Genomic DNA, 19,252 nt, shown 5'->3' on the forward strand with positions numbered 1-19,252 from the left:
AACTCCATTCAAATACAGGATTCTGTCTGGTCATCGTCAACTTCTTTCTCTGCATCCTAACAGCGCCTTCGAGGTGGGAAAAAGTTTGTTTCTCCTGATAAGAGGGCAATAAATTCTTTTTCTCTGAAAGATTTCGGTTTCCTGTGGCTGCTATCTCGCTGCGAGTCCTTTCTTTAAAAAAAGTATCCTACAGAGCATAGTTTCTATTTTAACATTTTTTTATAACCCAAACTATATTTACCACACTACTTAAGAAAATTAATACAGCATTACTTTCTAACACAACACATATGATATTCATTTTAATATTTGCGAAAAGCTAATCATAAAATACGCATTTTTCACATGTCAGAACGCGGGCGATGACCCCACGGGGCCGTGCCACGGGGGAAGCCGCTCTAGGGGCGGGATTATTCTGGCGGGCAGGGCCGGTGCCGGGCCGATGTCACCGATGATGCCGGAGCCGGGGGCGGTGCCGGCGCTCGGGGCGAGCCCCGCCCGGCCCTGCGCAGCCACGCGGCGGTGCCGGCCCTTTGTTCCCGGGGGTCCGCGGCCGCCGGGAGGCGGCGGGAGCTGCGGCCAGCAGGATGCCATGGGGAACTGCTGGGCGCAGTGGTGCTGCGGGCTGTTCCTGCGGAGGGATGCCGGCCGCATCCAGCGCGGAGGAGGGTGAGCAGCATCAGCGCCGCTGCCCCTTTCCCCTCCCCGGGGCGGGGAGGTGCCGGGCCGGCCGGCTCCGCCTTCCCCGTGGGGCACCGGGGGTGGCGGGGTGGGCAGGGATGCGGGGTCTGGGCTCCTGGGCATGCCGGGGGGATGGATGGAGGCGCCGGGAACCCGCCGGGCTCGGTGCGGTTTTTGTGCGGTCGGGGCTCATGCGCTTCCAGGGTCAGCGGCTTCTGAGCCCCGGTGTTTTCCGGCAGGAGGTGCCCAGAGAGGTTTTTCAGGTCAGTTGTCAAAAGCCTTGCAGGCGGCCGTGCTTGTGGGAGCAATGGAAAAACACCCGGTTTTCTGCAATGTGATCTCGTCCTCGCCGTGAGTCAGAGGCTGAGCCGCTGCTGGGATAAATCAGGAGCAGAATGGTTCGGATGAACTCATGTCTGTTGCAGAATGGTTCCGAGGAATCCTTATCTCTTGGAAACGTGCGACAACCTGTTTCATTCTGCCACAAGCAGTTCACGGAAAAGCACAGTGCAAACAGGGCTTTTCCCATATCCTGGCCGGCACTGGATACCTACACATCACTCATTTTCGATGTGTTATGGTAGAAATCGCTCTCAGCAGATAAGCTGGGCGTTTTACATGATGCAAGCTCATGGCCTCTTGCTTCACACCAGCTCTGGCAGGCGAGTCTCACCTTCCAGACGAGCTGCTTCTCAGAGGCAGGGGTGAAAAACCAGGGCAGTGCATGCAGAGGATACCTGCTTGTATTTTCAGTGCTCCGCCAGAGGGGATGGGAACACCTCTGATGCCTTGGTAGCTGGCACTGAAGTAGCACTTTGTTGTGCTTTGAGAACGCCAGGCAGTACTTGAAAGCTTCTTCCTGCACAACTTGAAAGCTTCTCCTTTCTGCATGTTTTGCCGAGTCTCCTTCCACAGGCCAATACCCCTTTTTTTCAGCAAATCTAGTGACAATTTTAGTGACAAAAAATTTAGTGCAAATCCCTGCATCTGTTAGTCCTATACCAGGCTGTCCTGGCCAGTGAAACAAATCTTCCTGCCTGCTGCTCTATTGTCTAGTTGTTCAGGTGTTGCACAACCTGCAATGAAAGTCTGAGGCATATAAAACGTACAGAGGACTTCTAGCCTCTGTGCTTCAGATCAGATTTGTTTTCTGGGTGTGATGGTGATGGTAGTTTACAGAGCAGTGTCACAGTGCTGAGGTTATTTTCCTTCCACTGAGCAGGGAATTCTATAAAACTGTAAAATGTGGTGTATTATCAAGTTTGCAAGTTAGATTGATACCACCTTTTCCATGTTTGGCTGTTTCTGGAACACCATAATGTAAAAATGTAGCTTATCAACTTAATGATTACTTTAATCACTCACATCCTCCCCCAACCCCAGCTCCTAATTAAACAATTAAGTATAGAGTTTTTAGTAAGTGTTTCAATATCCTGGAAGATTGTAAGTTGCCTTTGCTTGGAATTGTGCAGCTTTATATATATATATATGGATGGAGTATGTGTATATATATATGTATGAAAAGTTAGTCTCTTTAATAGTCCGATTGTGGAAGATAATTTTGACTGTCTCTATAGGTCCTGTGACCTGTCAGCTGAATTGTTTTCTCCAGGAGCTATCCAACCAAAAGTCTTAGAAAACTACGGAAAAACAGGGCTTAAAGGAAAATTATAAAAGGTGTAAACGTGTTCATAGGTTGCTGATTCTTCACTTGAAGTTTTGTGCAGGAGTGAAGCTGATGGGTCTTCTGTTTGTGTCCCTAATGACCTCAGGCTTCCATAGTTGCCTTGAAGTGGCCTTTCCTCTCTGGTTTCCCAGCAGCGAATCCTCTGGAAAAGGTTCTTTAGTGGCAGAAAACGTTGTGCAACAAGGAACCAGTGGGTAGAGCAACAAGTTGCCAGGGGAGATGCTCCCTAAAGTGGCTTCCAAAGAAAAATGAGATGGAGATGAAATCCGATACGGTTAAAATAATTCAGGCTTTGGCTGGTGTGTTGCTTTTATTATTGTCACAGTGTTGGTGTTGGTTGCGAGTGCTGAAGGATCTTTTCGTGCAAGTAGAGAAATCCCTGAGGCCCTGGCTTTATTCCTTGTACCAGTCAGCACTTGCAACTGGAAACCCTGGTTTTGGAAACAGTTCGATGAAATGGATGTTGCACTGAAGAGTGTTTATGTTAGAATGTTCTTCTGGATCGTGGCCAAACGTCCTTGGCTGGGTAAAAATGTATTCAGGGAACTTAACACTGTGTCGGGGTTTGTAGAGGACAGGGCTAACTGTCCCCTGTAAAATAATTCAAATAAAATAGGAAGAATTCTGAATAAAAATCAGGGAAGAAACCAATTCCCTGTATAAAATTAGAGAGTGAATTTAATTTTTTATTTTAGTTTAAAAGGATTGCCTTGACCTCTTATTGGATATTTTTCTCTGAGGCTCAGCCTTCTGGATGTGCCAAGCTGTCAAAATAAAATGTATTGTTTAGCACTGATGAGGTGCAAAATACCAGGAAAGAGTTAAGTGCCATGGTGAGCAACAGCATTTTCAGAAATTGCCTGGAATAATGTTTTTTTTCCAGGAAAAACAGATTAAAGGGATTGCAGAACGTGCTAATAGTCTGTAAATGTCAAGTCCAGCATCCTGACAAGTGATTTCATCTCACAAGGGTTGTAGTTTTTTCCCCAGTTCTACAGAAGGCATTTACATGCTTTTGCCTCTCCCTGCTGTAGTTAATAAGTCAATGTACTAAATACATGAAGATTTTGTTATTTTATATTTAACATATTTTAAAATCTATTTTAAATTCTCAGGTTCATTCACCTTCTGCTGTGTATGGAAAAGTCTTCTGCAGTCTAACTGTAAACTTATTTTTCCAGATCCAAGTATTTTAGAACATGTTCAACAGGAGAACACTTCACTATAGAGGTGAGCACTTACATTTTTAGCTATTTAAGAAAAAGTGGGAAAAGCTGAATCCTGGCAATGCCTTTAACACTTTCTGCAGTTTATGAACACTGAAACATTCTGGGATATTCCAGCCCAGATTTGGGTTACCTTATAGTTTGTGGTATTTGTAGTCCACAGAGGTCCTTTCCCAACGTCCAGATTTAAATCCTCTTTGCCAAGGGTAGTGTAAGGTTAACCAGGAATAGTGTAAGGTTAACCAGTGTAAGGTTAACCAGAAACCTGGTTTACTTTCCCTGAGTGTTCTGCAAGTCCTAGGCCAGCCAGATTGCCCCCATTACTGAGGATAACATTAATTATTGTAGGTAATGCTTGGGCTGTCCAGAAAGTTATGTACAGAGGGGGAAATCTGTTGTGCTGCAGAACTTCCTGTTGTGAGAGAGTGAGTTTGTGCAGCTTAGAATGCTTCTTTTTTAATTAGGACTCTTCTCCTGTTAGGAGGAGAAACATTGCTAAGAAGGTCCACCTCTAAAAATAAAATTCCTCTGAAAGTAGGGTTACAGTCCCACTGTTAGAACTGGAGTGGTGTTTTTACAAGACACATAAAATATGCAATCATACTTGCTGTATGAGTCTTTAGTGATTCGTTATATTGAGTTGTAAAAATGATTTATTTATTTTCCTCTGCAGTTTGAGAACCTGGTGGAAAGTGATGAGGTGAGTACCTCATGCGAAACCTGCTTGTACAAGCCTTAAAAATGGTTCCAACATCTGCATCTTCCTCCTGCTTTAAACTGAGCCGTAGACTTAAATCACAGGGAGTTTTTTTGGGTTTTTTTACTTTCTGTTTTCCTTGCACTAAGGGTATGAATTTAAGACTTTGGATAAAGATCTAAGAGATTGGTTTTGGGGAGTATGGGAAATAACCCATTAAGGAAGGGGGCGCTATGGACTTTGGGAAGAAAGAAAAGAAAAGAAGAGGTGTGAGGAAAAAGAGTATTTGGGGAGACTCAAAGGAGAATTTGCTGCTGGCATAACTCTTGCATAAAACTCAGCAAGTGCCCTCAGTCAGAAAACAGAAATAGACCTGGGTTGCTTTGCTAAGGGAAGTTCTGGAAGTGCTCTGTCTTTACAAAAAAACAGACTTTTTTATTTATTTTAACAGGGGGAGAGCCCTGGAAGCAGTCACAGGTAAGACTTTGAGCCTGAAGACCTCTCCTTCCCTCTGCTGTCCCACAGGTAACACTAAACAAAACAGAGTAAGGGAGAAACAAGGGACAAAAACAAGTAGGAAAAAAAAGTGAGGTTAGGACTGCAGTGACAGTAATGCTTCTGTTCCAGTAGTTCTGTTAGCAGAGATGAAAATATGCTTTCTGTAAAGATATAAATTATAAATAATATATATTGTGAGAGCAAGGAGAGACAGCAGTGTCCTGAACAAGCTGGAGCTTTCAGGAGGAGCAGGCCACAATCAGAGCCTGTTGGATGTACATTAAAGGACTGGTCAGGATAGACCACACAGATTTGTCAAAGGGCAAAGAAAGGGTTGTCATGCATGAATAATGGATGGAGCTTTTTTGCTGTTTCCTCAGGCCTCTGACTGAGGAAGAAATTGCAGATCTGAAAGAGAGACACTACAACTCCATTGCTGAGAAGCAGAGGGTTGTTGACCTGAAGCTTCAGTCAGAGGTAAGTAGTCACAGTGAGAGTACAAATGGTTTTTCCTCCAAAAATGTTAGGATCATCCATGGACACCGGGAGATTCCGCTCACAAGGAGCAATTGGGTTTTGTTCAGCAGTTGGTATTTTTTAGCCTACAAGGTGCACAAATTCCTTCTTTTTAACAGCCACTTAGCTGAAAAAAATGGATTTAATAGGCTGGGTTTCTGACCAGGATCTCTTAAATTGGACCCTTTTTTCAGTGCAAGACCAAATGGGGAATATTCTTGCTTCAACTTTTCCTGTGTTGAATTTTCTCTACAACTTTCTTAAGGGAAAAAAACCCCACATAACTTGTTACTCTGTTTTAGTGGTGCAGCAGTTAATGGAATATGATGTGGAATACAATGTAGAACTTTGATGAACTCTGATCTAAAGTGCCAATGAACTATGGAACTGAAAATCTTTAAATCTTTCGCTGTGCAGTCCATAATAAAATAGAAAAAAGCATTGCAGCATATTATTAGTTCACTAATAATAAATGTTTTCTCAGTAGTTACCTAAATTTCTTGGGCTGTTTGCTTGCGGGGAGGGAAGCTGTTAAACCCAGTTAATGCTTTAGCTGCAGTCAATTTTGTTTTATTTTGCTTTTCTAGCTGCTTTTCTTTTTTTTTCTTGAACTCATGGCTTTAATAATAGGAAGATAGATAGGTTCTGCTTTTGTTAACCATTACTGTTTTGTTCATACACAGTTAGCCTTACAAGAGGAGAAGTTAAGACTAGAAGAGGAGGCTTTATATGCTGCACAACGTCAAGCAGCCAGGGCAGCAAAGCAGAAAAAGCTCTTGGAGGTGAGGGGAAAAAGACCCCAATATTTATGAGAGCCTCTGTCCTGTTCCTATGTATGCAAACTTCCCTGATACCCTTTCCATCTCAGGAAACCTGACAAGGAGGTGGCTTTGGCTTGCAAAGTAGAGAAAGAAGTACAAGATTTGGAAGTGCAGCTGGTTGGAGCAGCTGAAAATCACCATAATTGTTTGAAACAGCTTCTGTCACCGAGTAGAGATTTTGAATGAGTTATAATTTTAATCTATAATTAGCTTCACAGTCTTCTTATATAATATGTAGAAGTTACTGATCTTAAATGTAAAAATATTCTTTGGTGGCTTTTGGGTAAAAAAAATCCTTGACATTGAGCACATGTTTAATTTAGACATCATTTAGATTTGTAAAATGTACTTTTTATATTTGTGCACTGTATTGCTCCTTATCTTTGTGTTCTCTATTGACCCTGCTCTGGAGTACTCATCTAATTTCTATGTCACTAAGTATAGCTCTCCTTTCACATTTCTTTCTCTCCCCTTGCCATTTGGTGTCAGAGGGTTAATTCTTTCTGACCTTTTTGCCTGCTTTTTTTTCCTTACCACTTATGATCTACAGAAAGCCAACAAAAGTAGATTTTTTTAAATGGTGTTAACTGGTTTTTATAGAAGTTCTGTGCAAGAAATGCTGTATTTCTTGTCTTTCAGTATTTTTAATATGCATTTCTTTTAGTCAGGACCTAAGACAGAATGGGTTGTAGAGATTTTAATTTCCTCTTGGTGTAAAATTAGTACCACTTATCTCCTGCTAAAACAGCCTCCTCAAAACCCACAAGGATTATAAGGATTTTAAGGAAGAGTTTTTGTCCAGATATGCATTGAGCACTTAGCCCTTCTGGATAAACTGGAAGCTATTTTGGAATGCATCACTCATCTTCCTGCTGGTTGTGGGCACAAATGGGAAAATGGCTTTTTTCTTGGAAGTGTGGCTTCTCTCAAAGCTCATTTGGCTTGCTGATGTTGCCCTGCTAAATGTCAGGGTCTGTAACAGCAGGGAATTTTAATGTGTGTGTGTCCAGGAACTGGCAGTGCTGGATAGTGGGATGTGACCTGGCAAAACAGGGAGATAAATCTAAATTGGGCATTATGTGGGTATAGGAATCCTGAAAGAAAATGGTTGTGTGTGTGTCAGTAATTGATTTTGACAGATTTGTTGACTGTGTTGTGCCAAATTTCTGTCTGTTTCTCTCTCTGTTCTTGAATCTTTTCACCTCTAACCATCACAAAGTGATATTTCTGCTTCTACTTTTTTTCTCTACACTCCCCATTTGCACATTTCCACCTGCAGTTATTATCATTTAAACATCCAGGATGCAAAGTATGCTAGAAAACAACCCCACCATCATTATCCTGGGACTAAAAAACACAAGATCCAGTGCAGTTACCTCTCCACACCTAAAGCAAAGAGCAGCTCTCAGATGAAGTTGACATTAGCAGAGTTATTAATACTTTTGGCCCTGCAAGGCAGCAAAGCTGTTATTAATATAGATGAAGCACTTAGTGCTGATGGAGACAGCCAGAGGAGATGGCAGCACTGCTTTGCACAGGGATGAAAGGATTTGTAGGAAATATTTATCTTTTAAATGGCAGGGTGGCTCTTCCTGGGCATGGAGCAAAAGAAATCCAACATCACCCAGGTGTTAGTTGTGCACAGAAAACACTTTAAGAAGACAGCAGACAAGACAGGTGCAGTCCTGACTGAGGTTTCTAAAAACTGATGGGTTTTTTGGGGGGTGCATAAAATAGGGTAAAGGGTTGAGAGCTCTGTTTTGAATGTTCAGCTTTTTCAATGATTTGCTTCTCTTAATAGCAACGTAGGCAGCACAGGATAACACAGCAGAGAGCACATACTGTTAACAATGGAGAGTTCCAGAGGTAAGAGAACAAACTTTATTCCTGATAACTCACAGTCCTCACTGTCTGTAGCCCTGTTCCTCATCTGGAAAGCTAGAGGGTATTTTGGGTTGTTGCTGGAGTTATTAGACTGCTGCATACAGTGCTACTCCCAGATGCTAACAGATATTTACATTCATTTTGTGGTTTATTTTAGAAAGGTGTTTATATGTAAAATTTCAGCTAACATAAAGTATTTTTATTGTTCAGGACCCTGTTTTAAAAACCCAATAGAAACACACTATTTAAATGGTTTATAGAGTCTGCCCATTCCTTCATTAATATTCTTAATTTTATTTATTTATTTATTTATTTAATTATTAAGTATTTTATGTATTTATTTATTTTAAGTCTCTTTATTCCCACCTCCCATGTTCAGTGGTGGTGGTGGGAAAAACAAGCTTTAAAAAAAGTGGAGAAATTTACAGTGGAGTAATTGTAATTGTACAGTGGTGTTTGATTGTAGAAAAAGTTCATGCACAGAAGACAAGGGGGGCAGGAGGAATTTTGCTATGGGAGCACAGTTAGAATAGGAGCTGAGAAAACTGAGTAGGAACTGGCCAGATTTTAAAAACAAAGGACTGCAGGAGCAGGGTTTGAATTCATCAGTTAAAAAAATGAACTGAAAATTAAGGAGATTTTATCTAAAGTGATGAGGGGAGGGGAAGAGTTGTTTTGAGTTAATTAATTAATTTTTAACTGAAAATACTAATAAAAATTGAGCAGAAGCACAGGCTGGGAGAGGATGCGATGAACAGGAACAGAAAGGCATTTCGCAGATGATTTTATAAATCATATAGTTCAGTGTTTACGTGCTTTGTAGCAGAGCTGGGGGCATGTGGATTAACATATTTTTGATGGCAGCCCTGGAGGTTTCTAAAGCTGTAAAAATTGTGTTCTTGCAGCTGTGTGGCAGAGGAGGACCTCGATCCTTTCCTGAGGAATACAAAATTCCAGTATGAAGCTTTCCGAAGCAGCAGTAAGTCTGCCTTTCCTTAGGCACATCTCTAAATGTTGAGGGACCCTGAGGGGCACAGAGTGCTGCTTCTTTTTCTAAATAAACACAGATTATTTCTATTTTATGTTTACACACACAAATACAAAATGTGCATACATGTATCTGTAATTGAAACATCTGATAATTTTTTTATCTGATAAATGAAAGATAGTGGTGAACATTTCTTGTAAAACCAGTTGAAGATGCAGATGTGTGTTTATAGCTTTTTTTTAATCATCCCTTGGCAATGTAATTAGAATCATATTAATGTTTAATTTTTTTCCTAATGATGTGCAAGAGGTGAATTTGGCTGCCTGTACTAAAAAATTCTATCAACAGTTTGGAGGACAACAATTTGATGAGCTTTTATCTTTTAGTTTTGGTGACAGTACATGACAACCACTAAGGTGGAGGACTGATGGCTGTGTGAGTAGTTTAGTTTTTTGGGGAGGAGAGGCTTGATTTGTTGGTTTTTTGGTTTTTTTTACAGGTCTTCATACAAGCTCAGCTTACAGTTTATTAAATTCCTTTCTAGTTGTAATTAGACAATATCTCAGTGATACTGACTATTAATAAGCTACTGATTACTCTTTGAACTGATGAAGTACCTTTTCAGGCATGCCTGAGGTTTAAATGGCCACAAAGCACGATGAAAGCTTAATTTAAAATTTTACTTTTGCATGTTTAACCTGAAATTCAAGTACATTTACAAATTAAAAATACATTATGGGTTGTTGTTTTTTTTAATAGGGCTTTCATCTGATGCCACAGTGCTGACACCCAACACAGAGAGCAGTTGTGACTTGATGACCAAAACCAAATCAGTGAGTGGGAATGATGACAGCACCTCCTTGGATTTAGAGTGGGAAGATGAAGAAGGTATTTATCCTGAATTTCAGCTTCATCCTGAACCCAAAAGTTAAAGATCTTGATATTTTAAGCTGTGCTCATTGTAAATTCGTCATTTTCAAAAAGGAAGGTGATTTTAAACTTGTTTCTGATGGAGTTTCTGACAAGTTTGTAATGGTTAAACTGTAAATTATTTTTACTGAGACAAGTTCTTTATTTTTGATAAAGTGGAGATAACCCTACTAAATGAATTCATTTATTAGGATACTCCAGTAGATAAATGAATTAATTTCCCTGCATTTTGTGGAACTGACTTGTAAACTCCTGACAAAAGTAATGGTGAAGAAATGCTGCCCTCTCGTGAGCCAGGAGCAGAAGGAAGAGCTTGTTCTTCCTGGTTTTTTTCTTCCTGGAGGTTGGTCAGGAGTCTGACTTCAGTATTTTGGGAAAAACCCTTATTACTGGCCCTGTAACATTCACTGGGAACTTGGATCTGCATTCCAAGGAGTACCCCAGCAATGATACTGCAGTAACATTGCTGCTGTTACAGGTGTTTTCTGCATACAATATTCTTCTTTTGTTTACTAAACCTGCAAAAACTCTTGGTTGAAAGTTTATCCAAAATGTTGAGACCTTCGCTATCAAAAGGCTCACCAAAAATAAGCCAAATATAAGGGTTTGCTTATAGGTGATTAACATCTGTAATTACTGACAAAACCAGTGAAATCTTAGATGTCTTTGAGCAGTGTCCAGAACCTTATTTTGTGTGGAATTAGACAAACTGAAGACCTTTTCTAGACCATTGAGTCTGTCTTTTCCTAGACCACCAGTATCTGTCCATATTCTACCTTCGTTTCTCCTGGCAGAAACATAAAAGTTAGGTGAAACTCACATGTTTCCCGTTTGTGTGTGTTAAATGGTGTTGGGAAGGATGAAAGTTTGACAAGAAAGTTTCACAGATATGTGTGCTCGGCAGAAAGATTTTTAAATGTTGAGTCTGATGAAGGAATAGAAATGAAAGCAAGTTTTGATATAGAAGAAAAGAATTGCTGAGCCAGTCTTGCTGGCTAACCAAGAAGGTAAAGGGTGTGTTAGTTGGAAGGGGTTTTTATGGCTTAGAGCAAAGGATAAACCCACCTCAAACAAGATGTTTTTACCAAGCAGAAAGATAGCACAGGCAAACAAGTCAGTAAATGTTGCAAGTAGAAAAAAAGTCTCAGAATTTTCTACTGCAAGAAAACTGAAAAACAACTTCTAGCTTAAACTGTAATGTACTAACTTTTAGTGATTGCAGAATAGTAACATGAATATGGTAATTATAGTAGTTATGATAGGCTATAGATAATAGTTAGGGTATAGATTGGTTCTACTGCATTAAGATGCTCAGCAAAGAAAAGTATATAATGCACTGTAACCAAAACTAAAGGGTCTCCAGGCCTGCCTGCAGCTGGAGCTGACAGCTGTAGGCACAGCTCTGTCACCCACGACCCTGGACTGCTGCAACCTCTTAGACAGAATAAACTGCATTTTAGAGAGCCGCCTGGAGTCCCGCATCTCTCATTTAAACTCTTCCAAAATGGCAGGCATGAACAGGATGATCCCGGTGCGGGAGCGCTCCAGGACAGAGGAAGACATCCTGCGGGCGGCGCTGAAGTTCAACAGCAGGAAGCCGGGGAGCCACCCGGCCTCGGCCTCCGACGATTCCAACGGGCTGGAGTGGGAGAACGACTTCGTCAGCGCCGCCGCCGCCCTGGACGACAACGGCAACTCCGAGTACGCCGGCTTCGTCAACCCCGTGCTGGAACTGTCGGAGTGCGAGCGCCAGGACAGATAGTGGCATCCCTGCCTGTCCCCAAATGCTGCAAAGGGAATGGAACCCACGAGGCCACTCTGCTCTTTGTAACCTGCTCCCCTTTTTCTGACGGGTGAGCGACAGTCTGAATTCAGAACTAAGTGCAATTTTATCATCTACCTTCTCCACTTTTGTGAAAACTGCTGTGTATATTTCTGGGTATCTGGATTTAATAGAAAATTATCTGCACTAAACTGGAGCTTCGAAGCTTTGACTTGTCTATATTTTAACTTGCCTTTTTTTTTTCCTGGATGATGTTTCTATTGATTTTGTTTTAAAATTCATCGTTGGCCTAATATTTATCTCAGAAACAGTCCTCTATAATTTAATACAGTCCTCTTTAATTTAATACTTGAAGATAGAGAAATAATTTTTAAATATTTCTATTTCTGTGCTTTTTGACTTGCTCTTCAGCTATTTAGAGCTGCAAAACAAATTTGACACATGGCAAATTTGCAGATTTTCCCCTGTCTAGCTTGAAGCCTTCCTAGTCTTCTGTTGTCCTTTTTCCATTTATTTTATTTATTTAATTGCTTTATGCCAAGCACGGTTAACCTCAATGAACACAGTAAAACTCATCAGGTTAGGTAAGGTACTGCCTTGTATAATAATATGCCAGACTTAGTAAGCGTGTGCTAGATAGAAAAGCAAAAATAAAATATAAATTCTCTGTATGTGTCAATAAAATGGGAATTTTAACCAGTGGAGAACTGGAAGGACCAAAGTCTTGTTTTCCCAGCCCCCCTGAACAGACCAACCTCTGTTGCTACATGGTCCTTAAAAGTCTTCAGTTGTGGAAAATTTATAATTCCACTGGACCAGAACAATTAGGGAAGAGCAACATCCAGTGAGCAAACAGGGAGGGATGATGGCTCTGCTGCTGGCAGGGTGGGAAGAACAAGAACCTAAAGACTGAATTTTTACACCTGCATTTTGAAAAGAAAAAAGAAAAATTCATGTTTTAAGTGTGTTAAAGTGCTCTGCCTTTCCTGTGCCTCTCAAGTGGATGGTTAATCCTGCCAATACGGGCTGAAATCCAAGGAGGTGTTCAGTGACTGCACCACTGCTGTCCTGTGCTGTGTGGTCTCCCCCAGTATTCCATGTCAATCTTACTTTTTAACAAAGAGAGCCTACAAAGTACTTGCAGCTCTCAAGCTTTCCCCAAAATTTCAAAGTAAAGCCATTCTACTCTGCCATTATTTTGTGCAGCTGTCTTGTTTTTCCAGGGGGCAAAGGGTGACAGGGTTTAACTTTGTTTTGGAGTAAAAAGAACACGTGGTAAGTAATGAACCTACTCTGTCAATCATCAGAACTGAATTTGTTGGTGAAAGCTGTGTGAAAAATGTAGTTTAGCTCATCTGAAGCTATCTGGAATATTTGGGTTGTTACAGTGTGGATAAGGAACAGAAATCCTGCACACTGGGGTTAAATGTGTGCAAGTAACCTGAGAGAACAGGTAAGTCCTGTTGGTAACATTCCATCTCTTCATTTCAGTTAAATCCTGTTGGTAACATTACATCTCCATTTCAGTTCTAGCTATGTCACTGGAAATGTTTTACTGCCATTATTTACATTTGCAATACTTGTAATGAGCTTTAAAGACCTGTACACATCAAATGTATATTTTGGGTTTGGCTTAGGCTACTGCTGTGTGACTTCTCTTGGATATTTCTTTGTATAGTATATTCCTATGGGAAGGAAGGCAACTTCCTCAACATGTAAATAACATGTTTTTTACCTGCTGAAACTGTCACCTCCCCTGCACTGGTCACTGCTCCTCCTGGCCAGGGAACATGAGGTGACCTCATCCTGACCATGCCTTGAGGAATTAGCTGACAGTCCTGCCCTTGGGATGAACAAGCACTGAGGAAAAAGGAGGCTGACTCCAGCTTTTTCTGTGATGGGCATGTTCTGTAGCCATGGTTGATGATAACATTTGCAGAACTCAGTGCACCATGCTGGGTGACTTTTGAAGTGATGCTCCATCTCTGTGGGTATTTGAGAAATGGAGGGATTCTACAAACAGCTCGTGTGAAGCAGTTCCAGGGTACTGTAAAATGCCTATCTGTACAAATTCAAGAGTCATTAAAATTTTCAGCAAGTCTTACATTTGGCAGTGTGGTATCTGTTGCTGGATTTGTGGCAGCCATGTCAGAGCCCTGCTGAATCCCACAGTGTCACTTCCGGGGACCTGTTGCAGAAGACCTGGGGAATTTGGAGTATGGAGCCCTTCTCCTGTTGGAAATGAGCAGTGGTACCCACACCCTTTAAAGGCAAAATAACCTTTTGCTGGTCAGCTCAATGTAGTGATAGGAGACAATCCATTTTTTAATATACATTTTACACGGTTGATTCTTTCCTCCGGTAAATACAGCTGAGCAAGTGATTGGACTGAGCAAGTGATTTGGAAACCACAGACAGCTTCCAAGAGTGGAAAACATGACAACAAAGTAATTTTGTCATAGAGGAGATGAACAGGCAAATCCTGCATAAGCCTGTGTTTGAGTTTCATTGCCTCTCCCATGTCGCTTTCTCTCACTCGTGGTTGGCTGCCTTAGTCCCAGCTGTTCCTCCCCTCAGTTATAATTATGGTTTTCTTGGAATGATTAATGCTGAAATGCATCCTAATATTCAGGGATGATGAAGTGGGTAACTCCTATTCTTCCCCAGTGTGTTTTTAAGCAAGCTAAAATACTTGCCAAAATAAAAAAGCCAAACGCCAATGAAAAGCTGAGCCCTGACAAAGAAAAACTTGACTGAAACAATCTGAGAAATACTTAAAAGACCAGAAAATTATTAGAGAGGTTTGGGTAGAGGAGTAAAGGTAGAAAACTTCCAGAAAGTATTTAAGTAAATTCTTACCTTGGAGCCATGGCATCTTTGGAAAGCCTGGAACAGTGCCAGTGACAGTCTCTTATCTTGATGGTCCTGGAAATAATTTTATTCTCCAAAAATTCTTTTAGAGTGCAGCTATATAACAGAGCAAACCCTTACTAGGGAACAAAATGTATTTATTGCAAAATTAATGTGGATTTTTATAGACCATGATCATAGATGCTACATGTTTGTCTACGTCACAAGCAAAAGTAGTTGACTTGCAAAAAATATATATATATATGTTAATTAAATTAGTGAAAATAAAAAAGAAACTTTGCTTTGAAGCTAATAAAAACATAAAAGGACAAAGTGTTTCTAAGTTGCAAAATCTGTGAAGTCACAACCTAGGCTCGCAAAAAATACTGTTTGGGATTTGGTGTGCAAAGCAGTGCATAAAGTAAAATATGCAACAAGACACTGTGTCACCCCCTGGTTGGGACCAAAACCCTGCTGTGCACGCTCTGTATTAATGCCTGTTAAATATCCCTCCAAGGCACGTGGCCACAGTTCTGGGATTCTGTGGATTTGAGTGACCTCTTGTCTCCCACACCTTTCTGGGCATCAGAGAGCCCTCCGAGAAGGCAGTGTCAGGAATCCATTCCTGTGGAGGGAGCAGTGCTCTGGAATGCCTGTGCTGATAATACCAAGTAAAGAAGACTGATGTGCAGCAGACAGTGAGCACCACCAAGAACACTGGGCTGAGGTGAGAGCTGTGCATGCTGGAGGCTAGAAAACCTGATCCAGACTCCTTCTCCCCACTAGCACAGCTCGTTCTCATCAATCTCTGTGGGGCTTTTGCCTTGGCCAAGAGGAAAGGAAGGAGAAATGCCATTCTCAGGTATAGGCTGCAGGGATGGCAGGCACTTTTCTTGTAAGATGGGTGCTTCAGCCAAGTGCAAGTGAGTCTCAAAATAATCCACGGCCTCCCCTTCTTGAATCTCTGCCAGGATCTGGTAGTCCCCGAAGCAGATGATGCACTTCCAGGGCAGGTCTATTTTGTTCAAGTAACCCAGCTCCGTTTGGTTGACGGTCAGCTTCGTTTTCTTGCTGAGGTTCTTGATCTCAAAGGCATATTCGGAGCTGTGGAGCTTCCTGTAGAACTGCAGGGAGAACTGGATGCGGGAGACGCGCGTGTCCACCAGGCTGTAGTGGCACAGGCTGGAGTCGCGGCCGAACTTGGCCGTGTCGTCTGCCCGCAGCTGCTGCCGCCGGCAGAAATCCAGGCAGCGGAACATCATCTTCTCACCCTGCCCAGGGTGGTAGAAGGTCAGGTGGAGGCACGTCACTGTCTCCTCTGTTTCGGCCTCCTCGAAGGAGCTCATGGTGAGAGGAGCCCTTGGAGCCAGGAGACGGCAAAACCACGGCACAGAGCGGCTGCAGAACCCAACAGATTGGTGTCAGCACTGAGATATTCCCTGTGCTCCTCTCCACTCACTGCACAGAACCTCCAGGTACCTGGAAGCTTCCAGATACCTGGAAGCACAGCAGCCACAACTCACCGCTGCTTGCCAGCAAGCTCCTCTCGAGGCAGATTTATCTTTGCAGGAAATATGTCATTTAGCAGTTAGATTTGCTTGATGGGGTTAGGCAGAACTGGCTTAAAATGGGGTTAGGCAGAACTGGCTGGGCCTGTGTGCTCTGCTCTTTATCAAGAGATCTTTAACAACAATCTGTCTGTAGGCAGTGGTAATTCAAATATTTATAAAGCATTCCTTGGAGTCTCCAAACTGACCTCTTGCACGGAAAAAGTGTTTAGAGAGTGATGGCTGGGATAGCATAAAAAGTGAATGTAAAAAGTTGGACTGTCCATGAGACCTAAAAGAGGAATTGTCACCACTTCTAGGTATTTCCCCATTGTCTGCTGGAAAATCCCAGCTCTCTGCTGCTCCAGAAGCGCTAAAAAAATTTACTTTTCTTGGATTTGGTAGTTTTGTGTTGTTTTTCAAAGTTCTTCACGTTCAGCACAGAGACCACATACTTATGAAACAAATTCTGTTCCAAAGCCTGAGCGACTGCAGTGCATCCTAATAAAACCTGAGACAGCTCAGGAAAGGCTGCCATCTGCTTCTTTAAATGCAAGGCCAGTGTCTTCCCACACTAAAACTGAGCCTTGAAAAGAAAAGCCTTGCTATTTGAAAGCAGAAACCAGCAAATGAGTTCCCAGTTACTCACCAGGGAAACATGTGAACAGCCATTTAACTGGTATCACATTGTGCAGATGTTTCCACATCCAGGTTGCAGTAAGTGCCCAGTGTGTCTCACACAGCTCTGGAGCTCACCAGCTCCATCCAGAGCTTTATGAGCAGCTGAATCATCACTGCCATGAAGTGATGATTGTGTTTTGTGATGATGGAGTTGACTCGTGGTTTTTACACACTGCACCCAAACACCAAGCACAGCGCATGGTGGTGTATCAGTGCATCGTTTTTTCTGTGTGAAACCTCAAAACTGCTCCCTTTGCACCTTTAACACAAAACCAGCCACAGTTCTGACACAGCAGCTCAGCAACCCCAGCTTGGTTACTGAAGCAGGCTGCAACAGCACAGATGATGAGTGAAACACAGAATTTCCAGCAGAGCTCCCTTTAAAACAACTAGGAAATATCATCTGTGCTTTTGGCAGGAGTGCAGACAGACACCCTGAGAGCAGGTTACTCCTTGGCCATCTGTGAGCCAAGCTGTGGTGGCACCATTACCAGTCCCTCCTCCTTGTGGATTCCCCAGCTCTCTCTGGGACGCTGGAAGCAGCTCTGTGGGCCAGGAGGGACTGTCCCCGTGTCCAGCTCTGCCCTTCCTTGTTTTGCGCTAGAAGGGGATATTACATGAGGTCATCTTTGGTGAAGGGGAAAACCACCGAGCACTTTCATTATGTTTGCAGTTCAGAGACACTTCTGTGCCTCACGACTTCAGTGCAAATTACAGATGGCTACATTAACTAAAAAACAAGAACAGCCTCCCACTGCTTCGGCAGCTCTCCCTGATGAGCCTGGATCCCGGCAGCTCCCACAGACCCTGCTCCGGATCCACGATCACCTCAGGCACCCCCTCACGGCCGCCCGGTCCTGCCTCAAAGGCTCACCGAGGTCGAGCACACTGAACATTCCTTCACGTAAATTGACGAGTTTCTACTTAAGAGGAGTTTCTACTTACTAGAGTGCATTGGCCAGGAGGAAGAAACCTTCTGTAGATTTCTCTGCAGCTCTAAGGCAGCCACTGCCCCGCTGTTGTCCGTCCCTCCACCGTGCTCTCACCTCATCATCCTCTCCTAGGGTACAGCGAGTGTCATCACCCCCACTTCCAGAGGCAGCAGAAGAGCGGGACGCCCTAAGAATATGGGCTCCGGCTCCTGGAGCAGGCTCAGTGCCACCTACCCACCCCACAGCACGGCCAGCCCGGGATCTTCCGGACCGAACCCAGGGGCACTGCCTGGCACATCCCGCCCCCTTCCTTCCCCTCACGGCCCGGCCCGCAGCCTCCTCACCTGCTAGGAGCGGGGCTCCGGCGGCCGCCGAGGGCTGCAGCGGCTCCTGACTCCCGGTAAGTCCTGAGGGAACCGGCGGGAAGCGCTGAGGCGGGAGGAGCGGGAGCGGGAGGAGCCGGGACGGGCGGCGCTGAGGGCACCGCGGGGCGGGCAGCGCAGAGGGCGCCGTCGGGCCGGAAGTAGGACGTCTTTAAAAATAAAGGAAAAAAAAAAAAGAAAAAAAAAATTAAATCATTTATTACAGTGGATAACTCTAAAGGAATAGCCACAGGTCTGTCCGGGGTCTCTGAGCATGTGTTCAGAGCCGTGTCAGGGATCACAAGTCAAGGGGCTCAGCTGTCAGACAAAATAATTCTGGTTTAACCCCCAAATGAACGCTTTGAGAAGTAAAAGGCTTTGGGAAGCGGCGCACTGTGGGCATATAGCAGTTGACCTGATGATGTTCTTAAATTGATTATTTTAAAATGTTTGGTTGTTTGCTCTAAGCAACCGCAGTTCAGGTTAATTGCACCGCCTTTGGGAAATAATGTTGCCCTGGCCGATGGCCTAAACTGATCTGAAAACTTTTCCTCACTTCTCTTTTTTTTTCTTTTCCCTTTACAAATCCTGAGAACGCCGTGGGTTTTTCTTTATCCAGCGGCTTGGTTTTTCATGTGCACCCGTGTTACCCTCTCAGCCCAGGACAAGTGGCGAAGTGAACCCGTTCCTTTTCCATCCTGATCCCAAACATTCCCTGTTCTCCCTTCCCTGTGCCTGCACTGCAAGTACTGAGGGCTTCATTGCTTTGGCACGGGCCATCAAATTCTGCCTTGCTTCATACAAACTGTTTTTCACTTGTAGGTTCTTTTCATATCTTCAACAAACAGGTCAATGACTTGTGGGTTGATAAATTCCCTTGTAGTTCATATGGAATAACTTTTATCTGTATGCAGTCTAATAGGGCTGTTCCGGGCTCTTCTCCCTGACAAAAAAAAAAAAAAAAAAAAAAAAAAAAAAAAAAAAAAAAAAAAAAAAAAAAAAAAAAAAAAAAAAAGGGATTAAACTGTGTTTTGCAAGAAGTTGTGCTGAAAAGCAGAGAAGGAAAACAGATTGTTCCAACTTTCTCCCAGAGTGAAGGCATTTTTTTACAGCAGGCAGGGCTGGGCCTGTGTGCTCACACACAAGAAAAATGAAATACTTTGTTGCCT

At 42.9% G+C, this 19,252-nt stretch overlaps 3 protein-coding genes across 6 annotated transcripts in view; 2 read left to right on the forward strand and 1 right to left on the reverse strand.

Moving 5' to 3' along the window:
- The first annotated feature begins 451 nt into the window (after positions 1-451).
- On the forward strand, positions 452-13,815 carry AP1AR (adaptor related protein complex 1 associated regulatory protein). 2 transcript variants are annotated; one of them, XM_054633059.2, is made up of 10 exons: positions 452-669; positions 3,550-3,598; positions 4,268-4,294; positions 4,743-4,768; positions 5,170-5,266; positions 5,989-6,087; positions 7,928-7,992; positions 8,916-8,989; positions 9,758-9,886; positions 11,440-13,815. In XM_054633059.2, exons 1-10 carry the CDS (start codon positions 452-454, stop codon positions 11,688-11,690), a joined length of 1,035 nt encoding a protein of 344 aa, XP_054489034.2. In that variant the 3' UTR covers positions 11,691-13,815. The 2 variants fall into 2 exon arrangements, with proteins under 2 accessions (XP_054489034.2, XP_054489035.2); XM_054633060.2 differs by lacking the exon at positions 5,989-6,087 and having other exon boundaries at positions 453-669.
- An 887-nt stretch (positions 13,816-14,702) lies between these two features.
- On the reverse strand, positions 14,703-18,204 carry TIFA (TRAF interacting protein with forkhead associated domain). Of its 3 annotated transcripts, XM_054632874.2 has the most exons (4): positions 18,066-18,204; positions 17,735-17,849; positions 17,281-17,389; positions 14,703-15,959 (listed from the first exon to the last, which is right to left on the reverse strand). In XM_054632874.2, the coding sequence occupies exons 2-4, from the start codon at positions 17,742-17,744 to the stop codon at positions 15,344-15,346; spliced, it is 735 nt and encodes a 244-aa protein (XP_054488849.1). In that variant the 5' UTR covers positions 17,745-17,849; positions 18,066-18,204; the 3' UTR covers positions 14,703-15,343. The 3 variants fall into 3 exon arrangements, with proteins under 3 accessions (XP_054488849.1, XP_054488850.1, XP_054488851.1); XM_054632875.2 differs by lacking the exon at positions 17,281-17,389; XM_054632876.2 differs by lacking the exons at positions 17,281-17,389; positions 17,735-17,849 and having other exon boundaries at positions 18,066-18,201.
- The window catches only part of ALPK1 (alpha kinase 1), a 33,156-nt gene continuing 31,941 nt past the window's right edge, over positions 18,038-19,252 (forward strand). The window contains exon 1 of the mRNA XM_054633579.2: positions 18,038-18,121. The gene's annotated coding sequence lies outside the window, so the exon portion shown is untranslated. The remainder of the gene's footprint in view (positions 18,122-19,252) is intronic.

The sequence above is a fragment of the Agelaius phoeniceus genome, chromosome 4 (assembly GCF_051311805.1).
Source record: "Agelaius phoeniceus isolate bAgePho1 chromosome 4, bAgePho1.hap1, whole genome shotgun sequence".
Classification (NCBI taxonomy): domain Eukaryota; kingdom Metazoa; phylum Chordata; class Aves; order Passeriformes; family Icteridae; genus Agelaius; species Agelaius phoeniceus.

What these genes read in the sequence shown, in the direction of transcription:
- AP1AR (XM_054633059.2), top strand. Translation starts at nt 452, where the DNA reads ATGATGCCGGAGCCGGGGGCGGTGCCGGCGCTCGGGGCGAGCCCCGCC. An exon ending in GAGAACACTTCACTATAGAG is followed by an intron (nt 3,599 to 4,267) that starts GTGAGCACTTAC and finishes TTTCCTCTGCAG; the next exon opens with TTTGAGAACCTGGTGGAAAG. An exon ending in AGCCCTGGAAGCAGTCACAG is followed by an intron (nt 4,769 to 5,169) that starts GTAAGACTTTGA and finishes CTGTTTCCTCAG; the next exon opens with GCCTCTGACTGAGGAAGAAA.
- TIFA (XM_054632874.2), bottom strand. An exon ending in TCCACAAGGAGGAGGGACTG is followed by an intron (nt 15,960 to 17,280) that starts GTAATGGTGCCA and finishes TGGGTTCTGCAG; the next exon opens with CCGCTCTGTGCCGTGGTTTT.